General features: G+C 38.2%; 2 protein-coding genes across 3 annotated transcripts; both read left to right on the top strand.

Moving 5' to 3' along the window:
- The first annotated feature begins 3,852 nt into the window (after window positions 1-3,852).
- Window positions 3,853-7,151, top strand: LOC125201540 (putative late blight resistance protein homolog R1A-3). Its single transcript, XM_048099701.2, has 2 exons — window positions 3,853-6,516; window positions 6,859-7,151. Exon 1 carries the CDS (start codon window positions 3,859-3,861, stop codon window positions 6,475-6,477), a length of 2,619 nt encoding a protein of 872 aa, XP_047955658.2. The 5' UTR covers window positions 3,853-3,858; the 3' UTR covers window positions 6,478-6,516; window positions 6,859-7,151.
- A 1,692-nt stretch (window positions 7,152-8,843) lies between these two features.
- On the top strand, window positions 8,844-17,108 carry LOC125201537 (putative late blight resistance protein homolog R1A-3). Of its 2 annotated transcripts, XM_048099693.2 has the most exons (3): window positions 8,852-8,978; window positions 11,795-15,277; window positions 16,899-17,108. In XM_048099693.2, the coding sequence occupies exon 2, from the start codon at window positions 11,882-11,884 to the stop codon at window positions 15,236-15,238; it is 3,357 nt and encodes a 1,118-aa protein (XP_047955650.2). In that variant the 5' UTR covers window positions 8,852-8,978; window positions 11,795-11,881; the 3' UTR covers window positions 15,239-15,277; window positions 16,899-17,108. The 2 variants fall into 2 exon arrangements, with proteins under 2 accessions (XP_088919991.1, XP_047955650.2); XM_089063865.1 differs by having other exon boundaries at window positions 8,844-15,277.
- Window positions 17,109-19,554: the final 2,446 nt, after the last annotated feature.

The raw sequence follows: 19,554 nt of genomic DNA on the forward strand, positions 1-19,554 counted from the left end.
GCCCATCCTATTCCGGATTGACGATGCCTTGCCACCAGACGCCCGATCCCAGCTGCTGCAGCTCGTGTTGGAATTCCCATCTATCACGCAGCCAGCAGGCGACCTGCCCCCCCAGCCGGTGCGTGGACCAGCAAATTCCACTATTACCAGGTACGGAACTGGTATCAGTCAGGCCATATCGTTATAATCACTTGCAGAAGGATGAGATGGAAAAATTAGTCGCCGAGATGCTTGAGTCGGGAGTAATACAGCCGAGCACCAGCCCCTATTCCAGCCCGGTGTTGCTCGTCCGCAAGAAGGACGGCTCGTGGCGATTTTGCGTCGATTATAGGGAATTGAACAAGTGTATTGTTCCATATAAGTACCCCATTCCGATAATTCAGGAGTTACTAGAAGAATTGCATGGCGCGCGTTGGTTCAAAAAATTGACTTAAAGGCGGGTTATCACTATATCTGCGTGGCTGCCGCGAATATCCATAAGACAGCGTTCCACATGCATTTGGGCCATTACGAGTTTCTTGTCATGCCATTCAGCCTAACCAACGCCCCAGCCACTTTTAAGAGCTTGATGAACGATATATTACGGCCATCCTTGCGCAAGTTCGTCCTGGTTTTCTTTGACGACATCTTGATTTACAGCAAATTGTGGGAGGACCATCTACTCCATCTACGTCAGGTATTCCAGGCTTTGCAGGCGAGCGTGGAGTACCTTGGCCATATCGTCTCTCACGAAGGGGTGAAGATGGACCCAACAAAGGTCTCGGCCGTCTTACGATGGCCCACTCCTTCCACCTTGAAGAGCATTTGCGGTTTTCTTGGCTTGACGGGTTACTACCGCCGATACATCAAGGATTACGGCAAGATCACATCCCCCCTCACAGCCCTTTTGCGGAAGCCGCACTCACCTCCCTCCAAACAGCCGTGGCTGTGGCCGACGGAAGTAGCCAGTGCGTTCGAAGCACTTAAAAAGGCGTTGACTTCGGCGCCTCTCCTCCGTATGCCGGATTTCAAAAAGGAGTTCGTCAGTGAATGCGGTGCCTCGGGTTGCGGGTTGGGCACGGTTCTAATGCAGGAGTGCCAACCCGTCGCCTACTTCAGCAAGACACTTTCACCCCGATGGCTCGCCAAGTCGGCTTACGAGAAGGAGCTCATGGCTTTAGTGCTCGCAATTCACCATTGGGGCCCTTATTTACTTGGTCGCCGCTTTTTCGTTCACACGGATCAGCGGAGCCTCCGCCAACTCTTAGCCCACCCTCTCGCAGCACCGGCGCAACAAAATTGGGCTGCCAAGCTGTTAGGATACAATTTTTCAATCGTATACAAAGAGGGCCGACTGAACAAGGCCGCCGACGCCCTCTCACGTCGTGACGAGGCCCTCCTCGAACTGTCGGCTGTATCGCGAGCTACCTGGCCGGAGTGGACTTCAGTGCAGTCCTCCATCGCGGCTGACCCGACATTGGCCAAGATTAAAACGGACTTGGAGGCTGGCCGTCCCTCTTCCCCCCACTATGAGCTGGTTCATGGGACTCTATTTTACAAAGGCCGAATTGTCGTTCCCTCCCAGTCACCTTGGATTCAGAAACTCATTGCTGAGTTTCATGTCACACCTACCGGGGGCCATAGCGGAGCATATCACACATATCGCAGGATTGCTCCAAATGTATATTGGCGGGGAATGATGCGTCACGTCACCGCTTTCATCGCTGCCTGCGCGACATGCCAACGTCATAAGGCCAAAACCAAAGCCCCGCCGGGTCTCTTACAACCTTTGCCAATTCCGGAACGAGTTTGGGAGGATATTAGTATGGACTTCGTTTCCGGACTGCCCAAGGCTGGTGGTTTTGACTGCATTTTCGTCGTCATCGACCGGCTGGCCAAGTAAGCACATTTCATCGGGTTGCGCCACCTGTTCTCGGCTCGCCAGGTGGCTGAGGCATTTAAGGCTAAGATCATCCGCCTCCACGCCATACCTCGTTCGATCGTCTCCGATCGGGATCCTGATCCCCTGTTCCTAAGCTCGTTTTGGAAGGAACTCTTCTGCGCCACGGGAACTAATTTGAAAATGAGCTCGGCCTATCACCCGGAGATGGACGGCCAAACGGAGGTGTTGAACCGTTGCCTCCAAACTTACCTCCGTTGTTTCTCGTTTGATAGGCCGAAGCAATGGAACAAGTGGCTTCCTTGGGCTGAGTACTGTTACAACACCAGCGCCCATTCGTCAGCGGGTACTACTCCTTTTGAGTTGGTTTACAGCCGGCCACCCCCGACCATCCAGGCCTTTCTACCTAGGGAGGTCAAGGCACAGGCGGTGGTGGACACACTCCGCTCTCGCGACGAAGCATTGGAGCTGCTGCGCCACCACCTACAACGAGCCCAACAGCGGATGACTATCACCGCCAATAAGCACCGCCGCGACGTCCATTTCAGTGTGGGAGACTCGGTTTATCTCAAGTTCCGACCGCATCGCCAATCCACTCTATTCTCCGCATGCAATAGGAAGCTGGCGCCTCATTTTTTCGGCCCTTTCCGGCTCGCGGCGCGAAATGGTGAGTCAGCCTACCGGTTGGACCTTCCGGCCTCAGCTCGCATCCACCTGGTCTTTCATGTGTCCTTGCTCAAGCGGGCCATCGGGGATGAGGTGGCGGACTAGACCCTGCCAGAAGGATTAATCAATCCCGAACCCCCTTTCCTCCCAGAAAGCGTGCTGGACCGTAGGGTGTTTGAGCGGGAGGGCAACAGTTGAACCAAGTGTTATTCAAATGGGAAGGGCTAGACAACGAAGAGGCGACTTGGATGGATGAGGCAGATGTTTGAGGCGGACAAGGCTGTTTCGACGGGGGCGGCAGTTGATACGGTCAGGAAATGGAAAGTTTACAAGAGGGGAGAAAGGGAAGTGGTCTGGCCAAGCTCCAACAGCTAGAGGAATTCTCGAGAGAGTTGTTAGCAAGAATATCTCCATTAGTTAGGCTGTTATTTCATTTTCCTATTTTTAAGTATTTTGAATTTCGTAATTTGAATTCATAGTTATAGAGTAGTCTATAAATAGGGTGAAGCGAAGAGAGGAAATCATCTCTGGAGCAGATCATATATTGGACGACTCTGTCGTAGGGCCTCCTTGTGAGGATTGTGTTTTCTTTCCCATTCATTTTCAGAAATAATATTCTTGAGCTCTGTTTCCCTTCGATCAGTGTTTACATTCTAGCACAGCTCGTGCTCAACCAAATTGAGTGGCCTTTACTCCTAACAATTTATGTAGTCGGTTATAATTGTGTGAGCGTGTTAAAAGCTTCTTCGTGGGTTTTTCTTCATTTGGTTCTTTTTCCATGTCGTAGTATTTGAATCAAACAGAAACTCTTGGTTCTTCAAAAGGCATGTGATCTCCAATTTCTCAACAGAAGGGATGAAAAAATAATCTTGACAATACACATTTAGCTATGAAGAAAATGAAACAACATCAAATTTACAATTGAGAAAGACAACTACTAATTAAAAAGCAAAATAAATCCAATTAATGGAAATTATTTCCTCCTTAGCTATAGCAATGCATTGTTGACTTCAATAAAATGAGCAGGTATGGTGTTTACTTAATTTATTATTGGCAAATGAAATTAGTGGGAATCAAGATAGTATATAATTAAAGATAATGACTTGTAAACAAAGGCAGCCAATTAACTTACTTTGAGATGGCGTGCTTTTCTTCAATTTATCTGTGACTAACGACATGTGCATATTGCTTAACATAAAGTTAGTCAAACATGGTGTGCCTGAGTTAGTCAATGGCCATTGGTCACATTTATTGGTGCTATTCTGATACTGCTTTTTTCAAGAACCACAATTGTGTTGTGTTTGATAATTCATATGGCGGCTTATGGTGCGGTGATTTCTCTCAAGAATACGATTGAGTGTATTCTAGAATCGTCTCGCATTTGGCTGGGTCCTTCCTGTCCGCAAATCTTACAACCCACCTACGATGCCATGTTCCGTTTGCAGAAGGTTCTACTAAAGGTAGATGACACCGGGTACAACAAGATCAGGACGAGGGTGAACGCGTTGGATGAACGAATCAAAGAGACCATATGGGAATTCGAAGATTTACTCGAATCACATTTCACCGATCAAATTCTTCCACAACTCGAAAGCTCATCATCAGGAGGTGAGAGCAATCACTTGCATTTCTATCTAGATCTGCAGTGTCTACAAGAGAGTGTTGATAGCTTCGTCGAGAGGGTGATAGTGATGGAGGTGGAGTACGATATTGAGCTGGTGAATATGCCAGAAGAAGAAGACGAACCTATTTCCTCAAGGATTGATTTTGGTGGAGTCAACTCGGAGATGGTTGGATTATTTAATGAATTTGAATTAGTCAAGGATCATCTTCTTGCAGAGGGTAAAAGAAATTGGTTATCCATTATTGGGATGGCAGGGGTTGGAAAGACAACTCTTGCTAAGAAAATATTTGATGATCCATCCATACAGGCACATTTTGAGCTTCGAGCATGGATCAAAGTGGGCCGGAAATGTGAATCCAATGAAACATTACGATGCATTCTAGCTCAAGTGGATCCCAACACTCACCACCAAATGCTTACCGATGATATCAACGACAAGATATTATTTGGACTCTTGGAAGAGAGATTGAAGGATAAGAAATGTCTCATTGTGTTGGATGATGTATGGGATTGGGACACACGAGTACTTGATATCTTGCCGGAAGACAATGTCCGAATCTTGTTTACAAGCAGACTAAGAAGCAGACCAGGAATAAAAGAATCTTCATATCTAAAAGTACGCTTGTTGGATGAAGAAGAAAGTAATAAATTACTTGCTGAGAAGGTGTTTGGTGAAGAGGGCTTCCCTCCTCACCTTAAGAAATTGGGAGAGAAGATTGCCAAAAAATGTGAAGGTCTTCCACTTATGATAGTCACAGTTGCAGAGCTCCTATCCAAAGAAGACAAGACTACGAAATATTGGACTGAGGTAGTTGAAAAATACCACAATCCAGTATTCATGGATGCATATGATCAAATATCAGAGGTACTTTTCCCAAGTTACGAATACTTACCTCAATTTTTAAAAATGCTTTTCATCTATGTTGGAGCTTTTCCTCCATATAGTGATATCAACATACATAAACTCATACGTCGGTTGATTGCTGAGGGGTTTGTTGAAGTCATAGGAAAACAAACTTTGGAAAATTTTATACTTGATTGCTCTTTGGAGCTTGCTCGTGGATATCATCTTCTTCTGGTAGAGTTAAATCAACAAACTATGTTTTCAAGGAATGAGTTTCGCGTGCATTCTTGCTGGCAGCACTTCTGTAAGAAAGAAGCAAGTAAGATCAAGTTTTTGCATGTTTTACAAAGTTGGGATGATGATATGAAAGACCAACGTCGGTTGTGTGCCCATTCCAACAGTTTATTTGCCTTCAAACAAGTATACGATTCAGTAAATATTGATTGCGCATCCATTATCCGTTCTCTTCTTTGTCTTGGTCCTTACCACCAATACCCGATGTCAATTCATGCCATGGATTTCAAGTTGATGAGGGTACTAGATGCTCTTACGGTCCGATTTTACCATATCCCAGTTGAAATTTTGAAACTAGTTTGTCTAAAGTACATTTCCCTAACTTACAACAAAGAGCTTCCAGTTTCCATATCAAACCTTTTCCAACTTCAATCCTTGATTATCAAACCAGATATATGCATTAAAAGGCGTGGAACTGTGTCATATATGCCGGTGGGCATATGGAACATGCAAGAACTACAACACATTGAGGGATATGGATTAAACCTACCTACCCCTAATTCTAATGCTACTCTGAACAAAGTCTCCACTCTTTTTGGCGTGAGCGCAAAGAGTTGTACTAGAGAAATTCTCAAAAAAATCCCTAATTTAGAGAGATTATATATTCAGATGGAGTGGAAGCCTTATGATGATGAAGATGATAACAACTCACTGAGTAGCTTGGGTTATATCTCAGAGGAACTACAGAATTTGGTTGTTCTTAATTATTCTGTAGAGAATCCTCATATGGAGTATGAGTCTACGATTCCTCTTTCAATGTTTCCATCAAGTCTAACAGTTTTGTATTTGAGTGGCTTTGGGTGTCCATGGAAGCACATAAATGACATTTGTTCATTGCTACCCAATCTTCTGAAGCTCGAGTTACAACACTATGCCTTTCGAGGCCCATTGTGGGATATTGAATCAGAGTGTTTTTTGAAACTTAAGACACTTGTGATTGGAGACACTGATTTGGTGCAATGGAGAGCTCAACATGGAAGCCTTCCAAGTCTTAAGCTTTTAAGCATACAACATTGCTACAAATTAAAACAACTAGATTGGACGCGTGATCCCTCAATGGTCACAACGACTGCAATTGAATTGTTTGAGTGCAATCCCTTAGCTGTCGCCTCTGCCAAGCAATTAAGACCAAAATCTCTCTTTACAGTTCGTTGGCACTCTTCCTTTTGAGCTGTGAAGTCAAAGCAAGACTCTTAACTTGGTTAACAGGTTAACCTTCCTACTCCTAAAATGCTTGTACTTGTGATTTAAACTTGATGTGTTTTGATTAAATCTTATTGTAGTACTTGAGTTTTAGGTTGTTGGCTGCTCTTTTTCTTACGAGTTAACGAGAATTTGACATCTAAAATGACCAAGTTTCGTAGGACTCTGTTGATGAGGTTTACTTCACTAAGGATAAGAGGCATAAATAGGACTCTGTTGATGAGATTTACTTCGCTAAGGAATATGATGCATTGAAATGTCTTAGGATTGTGATAGTTGTTAGCTTGGTTGCTTTGACATTAAGTTTTTTTCTTTTCTAATACTTGATTTTTTGATGATTTTTTGAAGGTTGGATTATGAGAAGTGTAGGCCCTTTTGCGACTTATTGATGTGTGTTTTGGAGGGTTTTAGGAAGCTGTTGACATTGGGAGAAGTTTTGCTGCCATGGAAGATTATCAAATAGATGGAAACAAAGAAATGGTTGCTCTTGAAGCAATGATCATAGGCGTTTGGTTGACGTCTTGCTATGTAGCTACTTGTATCAATGTACTTGTATGGCGAAATTGTCAAAAATGTCACATAGTTGTGATTAAATTTCGATCTTTTCAACAACTTTCACATTCGGCCAATAAATTATGAGGTTAACATCGCAATTCCTACGAGCTTTGATTTATATCCGAAATTTTGGTTTATATCTCAGTTCCAATCATCATCAGTTTGCAAAGGAAGTACCGAGTGTATTAATTCTATTTCATAGTTTCTGAAATCACTACAAAAAAACTTATATTTTAAGAACATAAAAATCGATACGCAATTATTTTCTTTAGAAAAATTTTAAATATCATAGTTAAGGACGCAAAAGAAAGCGTCCTTAAATTAATGATAAAATAACTTATTTTTTATTTTTTTTAGAACATTTTCATCATCTAATTTTAGTTGGGACACCAATAATAAAGATATCTTTGAAGTATTGGTGATATATTGAGAAACACAAATTAGCATCCTTAAATGCATTAAAAATGTCATTTTAAGTTTTTTTTTGTTTTAGCGAATATCCTTATCTTCATTTATATGTTTCCTAAATTTGACCAAATGTTATCTTAGCTTCATGTCCATCCATAGATTATAAATATCTGAAATTAACTAAAAAATTAAGCCTAGCTAAAATTACGACATGCATTCTCCATCAGTTTGATTTGTGGACGAAAATGGAAGGCCCGAAATTGTTGGCGGCTAACCTACATGACGACGGGCTGATAGTTTAGTTTTTATTGGGCTGAAATATGGCTTCATGAGAGTTTGGGCCTACCACCACATGACTCTACATGGAACCATATCACCTAAATGTCATTTATTTATTTATTTGATAAAATATCATATCCTTTAAGTTTTTCCGATTTCATGCAATATTTTTTCAATACCGTTGTAACTTATTAAAATAGCAAATTATTTCAAATCGATTCAACAAATTCTCTTTTATCTATTCACGAGAAAAAATATGTTTTATTATTATTATTATTATTATTATTATTATTATTATTATTATTATTATTATTATTATTATTATTATTATTATTATTATTATTATTATTATTATTATTATTATTATTATTATTATTATTATTATTATTATTATGAATAAATTGTAATAAATCAATTCATTATTTAGAAGTGGGGTTCAAATTAAGAGAAAAATTAAAATTTCGGCCAGTCCTGCGTTTTCAAAATAAGACGAGACTACATGCAGTTTGAACTTGTTTGCACCACAAAATTTATGGTGAAAATATATCTGATATGATATCCGAAAAATTATGCATGAACATTATCGTCTTCTACATTTAATTATAATATCATTATTTTATTAAAAAATATTGATAGTCAGTCATTGCTAACATGCGATGAATTATGACTAACGAGAATAATTTATGCTACACACGTATATATGTGCTTGTTGTATATATAAAGTGGTCGGGTAGGGTGGAGTTAAATTCTATTGATAAATAAATGTGGTATGATGGATAAAAAAAATATGAGCTTAAAAGATTACAATTTATATAGGAGAATTTTAGTTGAAGTGTAGAGCGTGCTTAAGGTTAGCCGGATTAAGAATTCTGATTAAATTAGCTTCATTTCTTTATCGGCTCTGCATCCTTGTTGGGTCACTGATCACCGCTTTCGTTCTGATAAAATATTTAGTTAGAGATATTTATTTTTATGTAACAACCAATATATATCTGCATTATTGGTTTGAAAATATTTTTAAGATTAGTTGTCGTTGTATAAGAGTTGAGGCATATTTTAAGATTAGGGGTGTTACAATCACCACCTAACGCCGTTGACGAATCTCGACATACATACTAGTTCATCGGCATATCTCGACAGCCATGCTCCCAAAAACTCTTCCATGGAATTTTCTCAACATAATAGTTGAATCGAATGGATAACTGCATAGAACTCTTACAAATCAAGTAAGTCCTTCCTTTCTCTACTATTTTTTTAAATCATGAAATTTGTTATATAATGAGTTATACATGTTTCTGGTATTGGTTTGAGCGTTAAAGTATCAAAAATTGGAAGACACATAGGGATCTAAAATAGCGATGCTGAAATTGTAAATTTATGCTGGTTAATTGTTTGAATCAATTACAGTTATGTTTATAACAGGGATATTGACACCTAATATAATAAAACTTTCAAAAAGTTGAATTTTTCCCACGAACTTTAAAAAATTGGCAAAATAATATCTTGAACTTTACCCCGAGTTTGTTATTTCCCACCAATAAAAATATTCCGGAAAATAATATCAAGATATGAATTTTTTTCGTAATTTCTTGACAACAACTTCGAGAGTTTCAAGTTTTTCAATCTTTGAGAATAGTTTTTCTAGAATTACACCCTCCAAATTTGTTCTTCAATCTAATATTATAGCCATAATTTTTCATTGGTAGGATAATAAACTCAGGGTAAAGTTCGTTATATTATTTGTCAATTTCAAAGTTCGTGGGAAAAATCCAACTATTTGAAAGTTTTATGATATTAGATGTCAATATCCCTTTATAATATTATTAAATTTAAACCCGTGTTGAATTAAAAAAAAAAAAATTTAAATGTATACTAAGAAGAAGAATGGCCGAGAAGTTGGAGTTACAGTGATTTATTTTATGAATTCTATTTTATTATATATTTTGTAAATTAGTTATACTGTTTAAAGTTGAAGAGTTTATGAGTAAGGAATGAGTACACTGATGAATAAATGTAATTGTATCATTAATTTATACAAAGTTTATACATAAACTGCTTATATTTTGTTAAGAGTAAAGGCCAAAAGTGGTCCTTAACATATGACTGTTTTATCAATTTGGTCATAAACATTATCTTTTTGATTATTTGGTCCCTCACAAATGAATTCTGACCCGAATCGGTCCCCAATTAACAGATACGTTAAAAAAATAGACGGTCAATTGTTAAAAACACTAAAATGACGAAGAACAGTTCTTCGTTCTCCTTTCTCTATTCTCCTCTCTTCCGGCGACGGCTGCAGTTCGTGAACAAGTTATGGAGCGTTCTTTGTGCACCAGACGGTCCGGGGAGCGTCCTCCTCCACGCGGCTGACGCCGTTGGCTAGCACGGCGTTGGCCTTGAGCGTGTCGAAGCATTTGGGGCAGTCGGGCTCCTCATGGAAGCGGAGGCGGAGGATGGCTCTCTGGGAGCTCAGATCAGCGGCGGATCCGTCGTTTAAGGTGTTGTGCTGGTGGTGGGTTGCGGCGTGGAATGGGGAGAGGGATGCGAGGAGCTTCTGGTGGGCGGATATGTTGGGCAATCGGAGCTTCACTTCGACTTCCATCAGTAATCGAGAAATGGAAGCCGTGATTGGGGATTTTGTTGGATGGATTAGAGGCCGATGCGGTGGGATTTGGAGGTGGGGTTGACGGCGGAGCGATCGAAGTGGTGGAGGAGGGAGGAGGCGGCAGCAGCGGCGCGTTGTTTGCGGGCTTCTTCGAGTTCTTCTTTGTCTTCCACTTTCAATTTGATTTTTATAGGTTTTCGCCGAAGCATCTCTCTATTTCTTTCTCTTTGCTTTTAGAAGTAGAATCCCTACTCATATTTAGTCAAATTTGCAATCATCGTCTATTTTTTAACGGATCTGTTAACTGGGGACCAATTCGGGTCAAAATTCATTTGTAAGGGACCAAATAATCAAAAAGATAATGTTTATGACCAAATTGATAAAACAACCATATGTTAGGGACCACTTTTGGCCATTACTCTTTTATTAATACTCCCTCCGTCCCTGATTAAGTCACACTTTTCCATTTCGGTCCGTCCCCAATCAAGAGTCACACTTCATTTTTACCATAAATGGTGAGTAGGTCCCACAATCCACTAACTCACTTTACTCACATTTTATTATAAAACCAATATAAAAAGTGGGTCCCACATTCCACTAATCTTTTCAACCAACTTTTCTTTACATTTTTTAAAACCCGTGCCCAATCAAAGTGTGACTCTTAATCGGGGACGGAGGGGGTATCATTTTGTACTAACATGTCGTAGGGAATTTTCTTGTACAAAATTAGGTCAACCCTTTTCCAAAAACCAACAATCATTCACTTTCTTCACGTCAACTTCCCAACTCGTATCTCTTTCCCCTCGCATTATGTTGCATCTTGTCGGAATATTCTCACCAAATTCGTCGACCAAATCTGGAGGAATTCTCTATTGCATATGCAAACAAATTAAGGAGAAATAGAATTATTAAAGCATTATTATTATTATGAAAGTTAGTGGGTAAGTGGCAATGAATGTCATTAGTGGATAGTTAATCATGAAAAAAATGAAGAGTTTTAGTATTAATATTTCATTTAAGTTACATAACATGATATTTTTAAATTTAAAAATAAAGTAAGTATATGAAAAAATTCTTTTTATACTATGAATGACATTCTTTAATTATTCCCAAAACTCTCCTTTTATATATTTATAGATAGATTATAATTTTTAATTTTTTAAAATATAAACTTTTGAAATGATATAAATTTTAATATAAATTTGATAAAGAAAAAATATGTCGTGAAAAATGAGTTTCATATCATAAGAGGGAAAGAAAGTTCCTAAAATAAATGGGATGTCGGCACTGCACTGCTTTACTAAATTTCAGCCCCGTTTCTTAAAATTTCTGATTCCGTCATTGTTCAATGCTTTCGTTCTCATAAAATTTTTAGTAAGAGATTTATTTTTATTGGTTTGGAAAGAATATTTTTAAGATTAATAGTTGTTGTATTAGAGTTGACGCATATTTAATTCGGAACCACCACCTAACGCCGTTGACAAATCCTGTTCTCCGGCTTCACCACCGCAACTCTACTCCGAGATGGCGGCTTATGGTGCAGCCACTTCTCTTAAGTACACGATTCATCGTATTCTGCATTCGTCTCGGATTTCGCTGGTTCATCCCTCTCAACAAATCTTACAACGAGCGTATGAGGCCATGGTTCGCTTGCAGAAAGTTTTACTAAAGCTGGATGAGACGAGCTACTGCAAGATCAGGACGGAGGTGAATGTTGTGGATGAACGAATCAAAGAGGTTGTATGGGAATTCGAAGATTTACTCGAATCCCATTACACAAATCAGATTCTTCTACAGCTCAAAAGAGAGAGAGATCACTTGTCTTTCTTAGCAGATATGCAGAGTCGTCGGCAGAGTGTTGATTGCTTCGTCGAGAGAGTGACGATGACGGAGGCGGGGTACAAAGTTCAGCTGGAGAATATGCCTGAAGAAGAAGGCGAACCTGTTTCCTCAAGGATTGATTTCGGTGGAATCAACTCTGAGAAGGTTGGATTATCTGATGAATTTGAACGAGTCAAGGATTTGATTCTTGTACAAGATCGTGGCAATTTCAATTGGCTATCAGTGATTGGGGTGGCAGGGGTTGGAAAGACAACTCTGGCGAAGAAAGTATTTGACGATCCAACTATTCAGAGACATTTCGAGCTTCGAGCATGGGTCACAGTGGGCGGAAAATGTGATTCCAAAACTTTACGACGCATTCTAGCTCAACTGGATCCCAACATTCGCCACCAAGTGCTTAACCAAGGAGATGACGATGATGGCATCGATATTTTAGTTGGAGTCTTGAAAGAGAGATTGAAGAATAAGAAGTGTCTCCTTGTGATGGACGATGTATGGGAATGGGACAAACGGCTAATGGATAGATTGCCAAAGGAGAATATTCAAATCTTGCTTACAAGTAGGCTAAGATCTAATGGAATGTCACTTCGAAGATTGCTAGGAGTTAAAGGGTCTCCATTTCAAGTAGTATGTTTGCTGAATGAAGAAGAACGTGAGAAATTACTTGGTGTGAAGGTGCTCAATCAGAAGGGTTTGGGAGATCTCTTATCTTTCTCTGTGGATCTGCAGAGTCTGCGGCAGAGTGTTGATAGCTTCATCGAGACAGTGACGGTGATGGAGGCAGAGTATGATATTGAACGGTTGAATATGCCTGAAGAAAAAGGTGTACCTCTTTCCACAAGAATTGATTGCCATAGAATCAACTCTAATATGGTTGGATTATCTGATGAATTTGGACAAGTAAGGGATTATCTTCTTGCAGAAATTGAAGTTGATAAAAGATGTGTAGATGAAAAGGATTGGCTATTAGTTATAGGGATGGCAGGGGTTGGAAAGACAACTCTTGCAAAGAAAGCATTTGAAGATCCAACCATTCAGAGACATTTCGACTTTCGAGCATGGGTGAAAGTGGGAAGAAAATGTGGAATCAATGAAATATTACGATGTATTCTAGCTCAAGTGGATCAAAACATTCGCAACCAAATGCTTACTCCAGCAGACAATAATGATGACGAGGTGGAAGAACTCTTGGAAGAGAGATTGAAGGATAAGAAATGTCTCATTGTGTTAGATGATGTATGGGAATGGGACACAGATATAATTGATTACTTGCCACATGATAATGTCCGAATCTTGGTTACAAGCAGGCTAGGAATTGAAGAATCTTCGCATCATGTCATAGTACGATTGTTGACTTTCGAAGAAAGTAAGGAATTACTTGGCGAGAAGGTGTTTGGTAAATATGGTTTCCCTTCCCACCTGGAGAAATTGGGAGAAAAGATTGCCAAAAAATGTGAAGGTCTTCCACTTATGATAGTCACAGTTGCCGAGCTCCTATCCAATGAAGAAAAGACCCCAGAATTCTGGACTGCGGTAGCTGGGAAAAAACATAATTCAGTTTTCGTGGATGCATATAGTAAAATATATGAGGTACTTTTACCAAGCTATGAATACTTACCTCAATATCTAAAAATGGTTTTTCTCTATATTGGAGCTTTCCATCCGTACAAAAATATCGAACAAAATCACATGTTCTCCTTGTTGCATGCTGAAGGGTTTCTAGAACATAGTCTAAAACAGACTAAGGAGCCTTTTGCTGAATTTTGCTTGGAAAGGCTTGCAAGCTATTATCATCTTTTTCTGTTTAGATTAGATACAAAATCTTGGTTTTCAAGGCCACAGTCCCGCGTGCATTCATGTTGGCAGCACTTGTGTAAGAAAGAATCAAGTAAGATCAAGTTTCTGCATGTCTTACAAAGTTGGCATGATGTTTTGAAAGACCAACGTCGGTTGTGTACCAATGATCACATGTTGTTTGCCTTTGAACAAGTGCTTCGCTCAATAACGTATGATGGCGCATCCACCGTCCGTTCTTTGCTTTGTTTTGGTCCTTACCATCACTATCCGGTGCCAATACTTGCCATGAATTTCAAGCTGCTCAGGGTATTAGATGCTTACCAAGTCCGGTTCTACCATTTCCCACTTGAAATTTTCAGACTAGTTTGTTTGACGTATCTTGCCCTAACTTGCACCAGAGAGATCCCATCTTCCATATCCAACCTTTTTCAGCTTCAAGTGTTTCTTATCAAATCCCATGAGAACATTAAAAAGCGTGGAGTTGTGTCATATTTGCCGATGGAAATGTGGGACATGCAAGAACTAATATGTATTGATGTCATTGGAAGAGACCTACCAATCTCTAATGGTGATACTACTTTGGACAAACTCCACACTCTTTCTGGTGTTAGTACGAAGAGTTGCACTAGAAAAGTTCTCAGAAGAATCCCCAATTTGAAGTCATTACTAATTATTATGGAGTTGGAACCTTATGCTGACGACAATAATGACGACCCATTGAGTGGATTGGATTATATATCTCAAGAACTCCTTCATTTGGAGGCACTTAAATTTCTTGTAGTGAACCCTGAGATGATGTTTGAGTATGTGGTTCCTTTTAAAATGTTCCCATCAAGTCTGACATTGTTGAAATTGGGTGGCACTGGGTGTTCATGGCAGCACTTGAATGACATTGGTTCGTTGCTACCAAATCTCAAGGAGCTTTTCTTACATGACTATGCCTTCCGAGGGCCAGAGTGGAATATAGTCATTGGGTGTTTTTCAAAACTTGAGACACTTGTAATTCAAGACACTGATTTGGTGCGATGGAGCGCTCAAAGGCGAAGCCTCTCAAATCTTAAACTCCTAAGTTTACAGCATTGCTACAAGTTACAGCAACTCGAATGGAAATATGGTAGAGCAAGATATAAATCTGAAATGCATGCAATTGAATTAATTGAGTGCAATCCCATGGCTGTAAGCTCTGCCAATCAGTTACCGGAATCTTTGTTTACAGTTCGTAGCTACTCTTCTTTTTGTTAGCTGAGAAGTCGTAGCCAGAATCTTTTGCTTGGTTAACAGGTTAGCCTCCCTACTTCATATAATTTGCACTAACTTTATAAATTCACTTATTTCTTACCTATAATGCATGTGTTTGTGATTTAAACTTGACGATGTGTTTTTGTTATATATTATCGTAGTACGTGTGTTTTAAGTTGTTAGCTGCTCTTTTTCTTGCTAGTGTGTGTGGTTTGGTGGTTTCTATTACTGCGCGTGCAGTGTGTTTCCTGAATCTAAGGATTGTGAATTGTTGGATTTTGCTGAGGATCATGAAACCTAGACGGTGATTTATGTTTGTAACCGAAACTGTTGTCAGTTAGATTTGTATGAAAACATACATGTAGTTCAAGCCGTGTTATGCATGATTTTCACTTTGTTTTGATTCTATGTGGATCAGTTGATGCGTTTTCGTTAGTCGAAGTTCATCAATAAGCTCATTTTCAAGGTGAGAATATATTTATATGTTTATTTATCGATTAATGTAGCAAAAGAGAAGGGATTATTACTTGATTCTTGATTATTTTGTTTTTATATTAGATTGATAAGTGTGTATGTATACAGTATACCATCATCACATTTGTATAATAGGATTTCAACCTCTTTCTATGATGTTTATAGAGATTCACATTGAGGAATTCTTGCAATGAGAGATCAGTGTGGGTTTATGTTGTGGCTATAGATTTTAGGTATGTTTTTCACAATTACAGTTCAAAAAGACCAACAGAATACTTGCTAGTATGTAGAAATTGTTGTAAGAATTTTAGATGCAGAAAAGGTTTAAATCCCCTTGAGCTTTCATAAGCATGATTAATATTTTGTGTTCAAAAATGGTTTATTCCTTACCTAAAATGCTCGTGCTTGTGATTTAAACTTGATGCGTTATGGTTATATGTATCTTATTGTTGTATTTGTGTTTTAGGTTGTTGGCTGCTCTTTTTCTTACTCCTAATTATGAGAATTTGACATCTAATTAATGTTCAAGTTTCGTCCAACCTCTGATATATTTGTTGATGTGGAGGATAATGCCTTGAAATGTCTTAGGATTGTGATAGTATGTTAGGAACCTAAATTCCTAACGAACCGATAAAACGGAAAATAACAATATAAAGAGAATCCGGCGCCCGTTAGGGTCGGCGGAGAGATAAATACGGATAAATCCGGCGCCCGTGAGGGTCGGCGGCAGAACGGGGCTGAGCGCGGGAGTATTCCCGTCGGCAGCAATTGATTTGTGATTCAAGCCAAGTTGGACGAAATACTGATTCCATTAATTGGTTGAATGAATAACAAGATAATAATATATCCTATTTATAATAGGAGAACTACTACCCTAACTTAATGAACAAGAAAAATATATGAAAAGATATGAAAATCCCTAATATATCTAAACTAAACGAAGGTTCGTAGCATAGTAGCTGGCATAGTTACTTTTGACAGTATGTTCAACTCATGTTTTTTGATGTTTTGATTATGAGAAGTGTAGGCCCTTCTTTTCTTGATGTGTGTTTTAAGATGGATAAGAATTTGACCAAATTTCATAATTTTTCGAGCACGTTTATGTCGATATGACAATATACATGTTTATAATATTTATATATATATATATGCTAACATCCTATATTCATTTTTCATTTTTCATTTTCAGCAAAAAATAAAAGATCAGAAGGGGTAAGACGACGTCGATTTGTAATTGAGTCATATGTGTTTTTAAGTCATTTTCTGTAATCGCGTGTGGGCATGTTATAAGCTCATTCATGGGTTTTTCTTCGTTTGGTTCTTTTCCCATGTCGTACGTAGTGTTTGAATCAAACAAGACTCTTGTTTCTTAATACTACAAATTCTACTTAATTATGATTCTATTTTGAGCTGTGTGAACGTTAGTATCTTTCGTTCTCTACCCATTTATTTATTTCTTCCTTTCTTGTGATTCTTGGAAAAGTGTAATCAAAGTTGTACAAGTATTTATCTTTTAAATGTTGTGCATGGTTTATACTGATAGGATAAACCTCCTATCGGACTGATCGGCGTTCGTAGATCGGCGATCGATAAATGCTTGTCGCGGACAAGTGCCCGTCGAGCACGACGGTTTTCTCACTTAGGAGAACAAAATGAACGATAATATTGATATTCTATTGATTGATTTGATTACAATAGGTCCTATTTATAATGCTAATAATTAACTTAATGAACAAGAAAACAAAGACATGGAAAAGATATACAAATCCCTAATTTGAATAACTAAATAATGCTAATACTCGTATCAACCACCCACGGTTGAAATCCACCTTGTCCTCAAGGTGGGAACTCGGCAACCAAATCTGGTGTTGTGCGCGGAACATCTTCCGTCGGGCAGCGGCGCAGCTTGGTTTGAGATGGTATAACTAGTTGTTGTGCGCGGGTGGATTCCCGTCGGGCAACGGCGTAGCTATGGATCGATCAGTGTGGCTAGTTGCTGTGCGCGGTGGATTCCCGTCGGGCAGCAACATAGTTGTGATTCGATCGGTGTTAACATAGTTGTGATTCGATCGGTGTTTTGGAGGGTAAGATCGTGATGAAAGCACCAATTTGATAGGATAAACTTCCTATCGGGCTGATCGGCGTTCGTAGATCGGCGATCGATAAATGCTTGTTGCGGGCAAGTGCCCGTCGAGCACGACGATTTTCTCACTTAGGAGAACAAAATGAACGATAATATTGATATTCTATTGATTGATTTGATTACAATAGGTCCTATTTATAATGCTAATAACTAACTTAATGAACAAGAAAACGAAGATATGAGAAGAAAAAAAAAAACAAAGAAATGGAAAAAAAAGACAAAAATTATGGAAAAGAAAACAAAAATATGGAAAAAATATGCAAATCCCTAATTTGACTATTTAAATAATGCTAATACTCGTATCATACACCAATTTAGTGGACGTCATGCAACGTTCAAAATTTAAATAAAAAAACTGAAAGATTATTAATTTCCAAAATGAGTATATTGAAAAATAAATATAGTCGTTTAAATAACAAAGTAGTACTATAATCGTATTCTAGTCAGTTTCACTAGATTTGAAAATAGAATACAGTATTAAATTAAAAAATTTCATATTTTATAAAATTAACCCACCTGTAAAATTCGGATAAACTCGATATCAAAATTATGTAGCGAGGAAAGAGCCATTAATATATTCTAACTACAAATAGAATGTGGGAATTTAGTCATTAATATTTGTCACTAAAAAAAATCTCATATCATGACTTAAATCAAAGTTTGTACGATATTATTCAAAATTTTCCATTTAATATTATCAAAACTATATATAAAGAGAGTTGTAGTATTTCAATCTTCACTAAAAAAATTCAAGAACCATCATGGCTTCTCAAAAGTCCATCTTGTTGGTCACCCTTATATTGATTGTCATAGGTTTGTGTCTCTTCTTACTTCTCTAACATCACTTTTACATTCAAAATTCTTTTGTTTTCTTAGCTATGTATCACGGTTTAATTTTTTTTTTATAAACACGGCAAGCACGTCAGCAAAGTTTTGCACAACCAATAAAGATTGCGAGTATCTAGTTCCTATATGCGAAAAGACACACCAACAAGCAGTTTGTTTTACAACGCGACTTTGCCTTTGTGATGATTTGCAAGGAACTGAGAAGATTGATAGTAAATTCATTGACGACTCTTTCAATATATAATTTACGAATGATTGTCAATCAAATCACAATTTTTCGTTGGCTTTTTCATCAATCTTGTACTTTTTGAACAGTGATGTTTGAATCATAATTTTCAATTTTTCACAATTATCAAAATATTGTAAAAATAATAATACAACAAAAATTCAATATGATATGACAATAAAATGACATCATTTTATTTTTAATGTTGATCAAAACAATGTCGATTTATCTAAAACGACGTGGTTTTGTGCCATATCATTTACTGTACTGTTTTTATCATTGTTGGAAATTTGTGAAAAAGTAAAAGTTATAATTTTATATTTCATTTTAAAAAGTTATAAGAAAAATTGTAATTTAAATTATGATTTCTCTTCTCTTAAACGTATATGTCGTTAATATTTTTATGTGTGTTATGTTATTCAGATAGCCGAGATGCAAAACCAATGACGACTATGTTAGGGAGATATAAAACAGAGAAACAAAAATCGGATATCTGAAAGTCGTGTTTATCACTTTCAGATCAAATCAATTTCAGGGTTCAACCAAAATGTTTGATCGGATAAAATTCAGAGTATTAGAAGATCATATGTTTGTATTTTTGATAAATCATTGAACTAGAAAATGATCAGT

This window comes from Salvia hispanica, chromosome 2, assembly GCF_029641045.1.
Source record: "Salvia hispanica isolate PSC_SH4W2 chromosome 2, Shi_PSC_v1, whole genome shotgun sequence".
Classification (NCBI taxonomy): Eukaryota; Viridiplantae; Streptophyta; class Magnoliopsida; order Lamiales; family Lamiaceae; genus Salvia; species Salvia hispanica.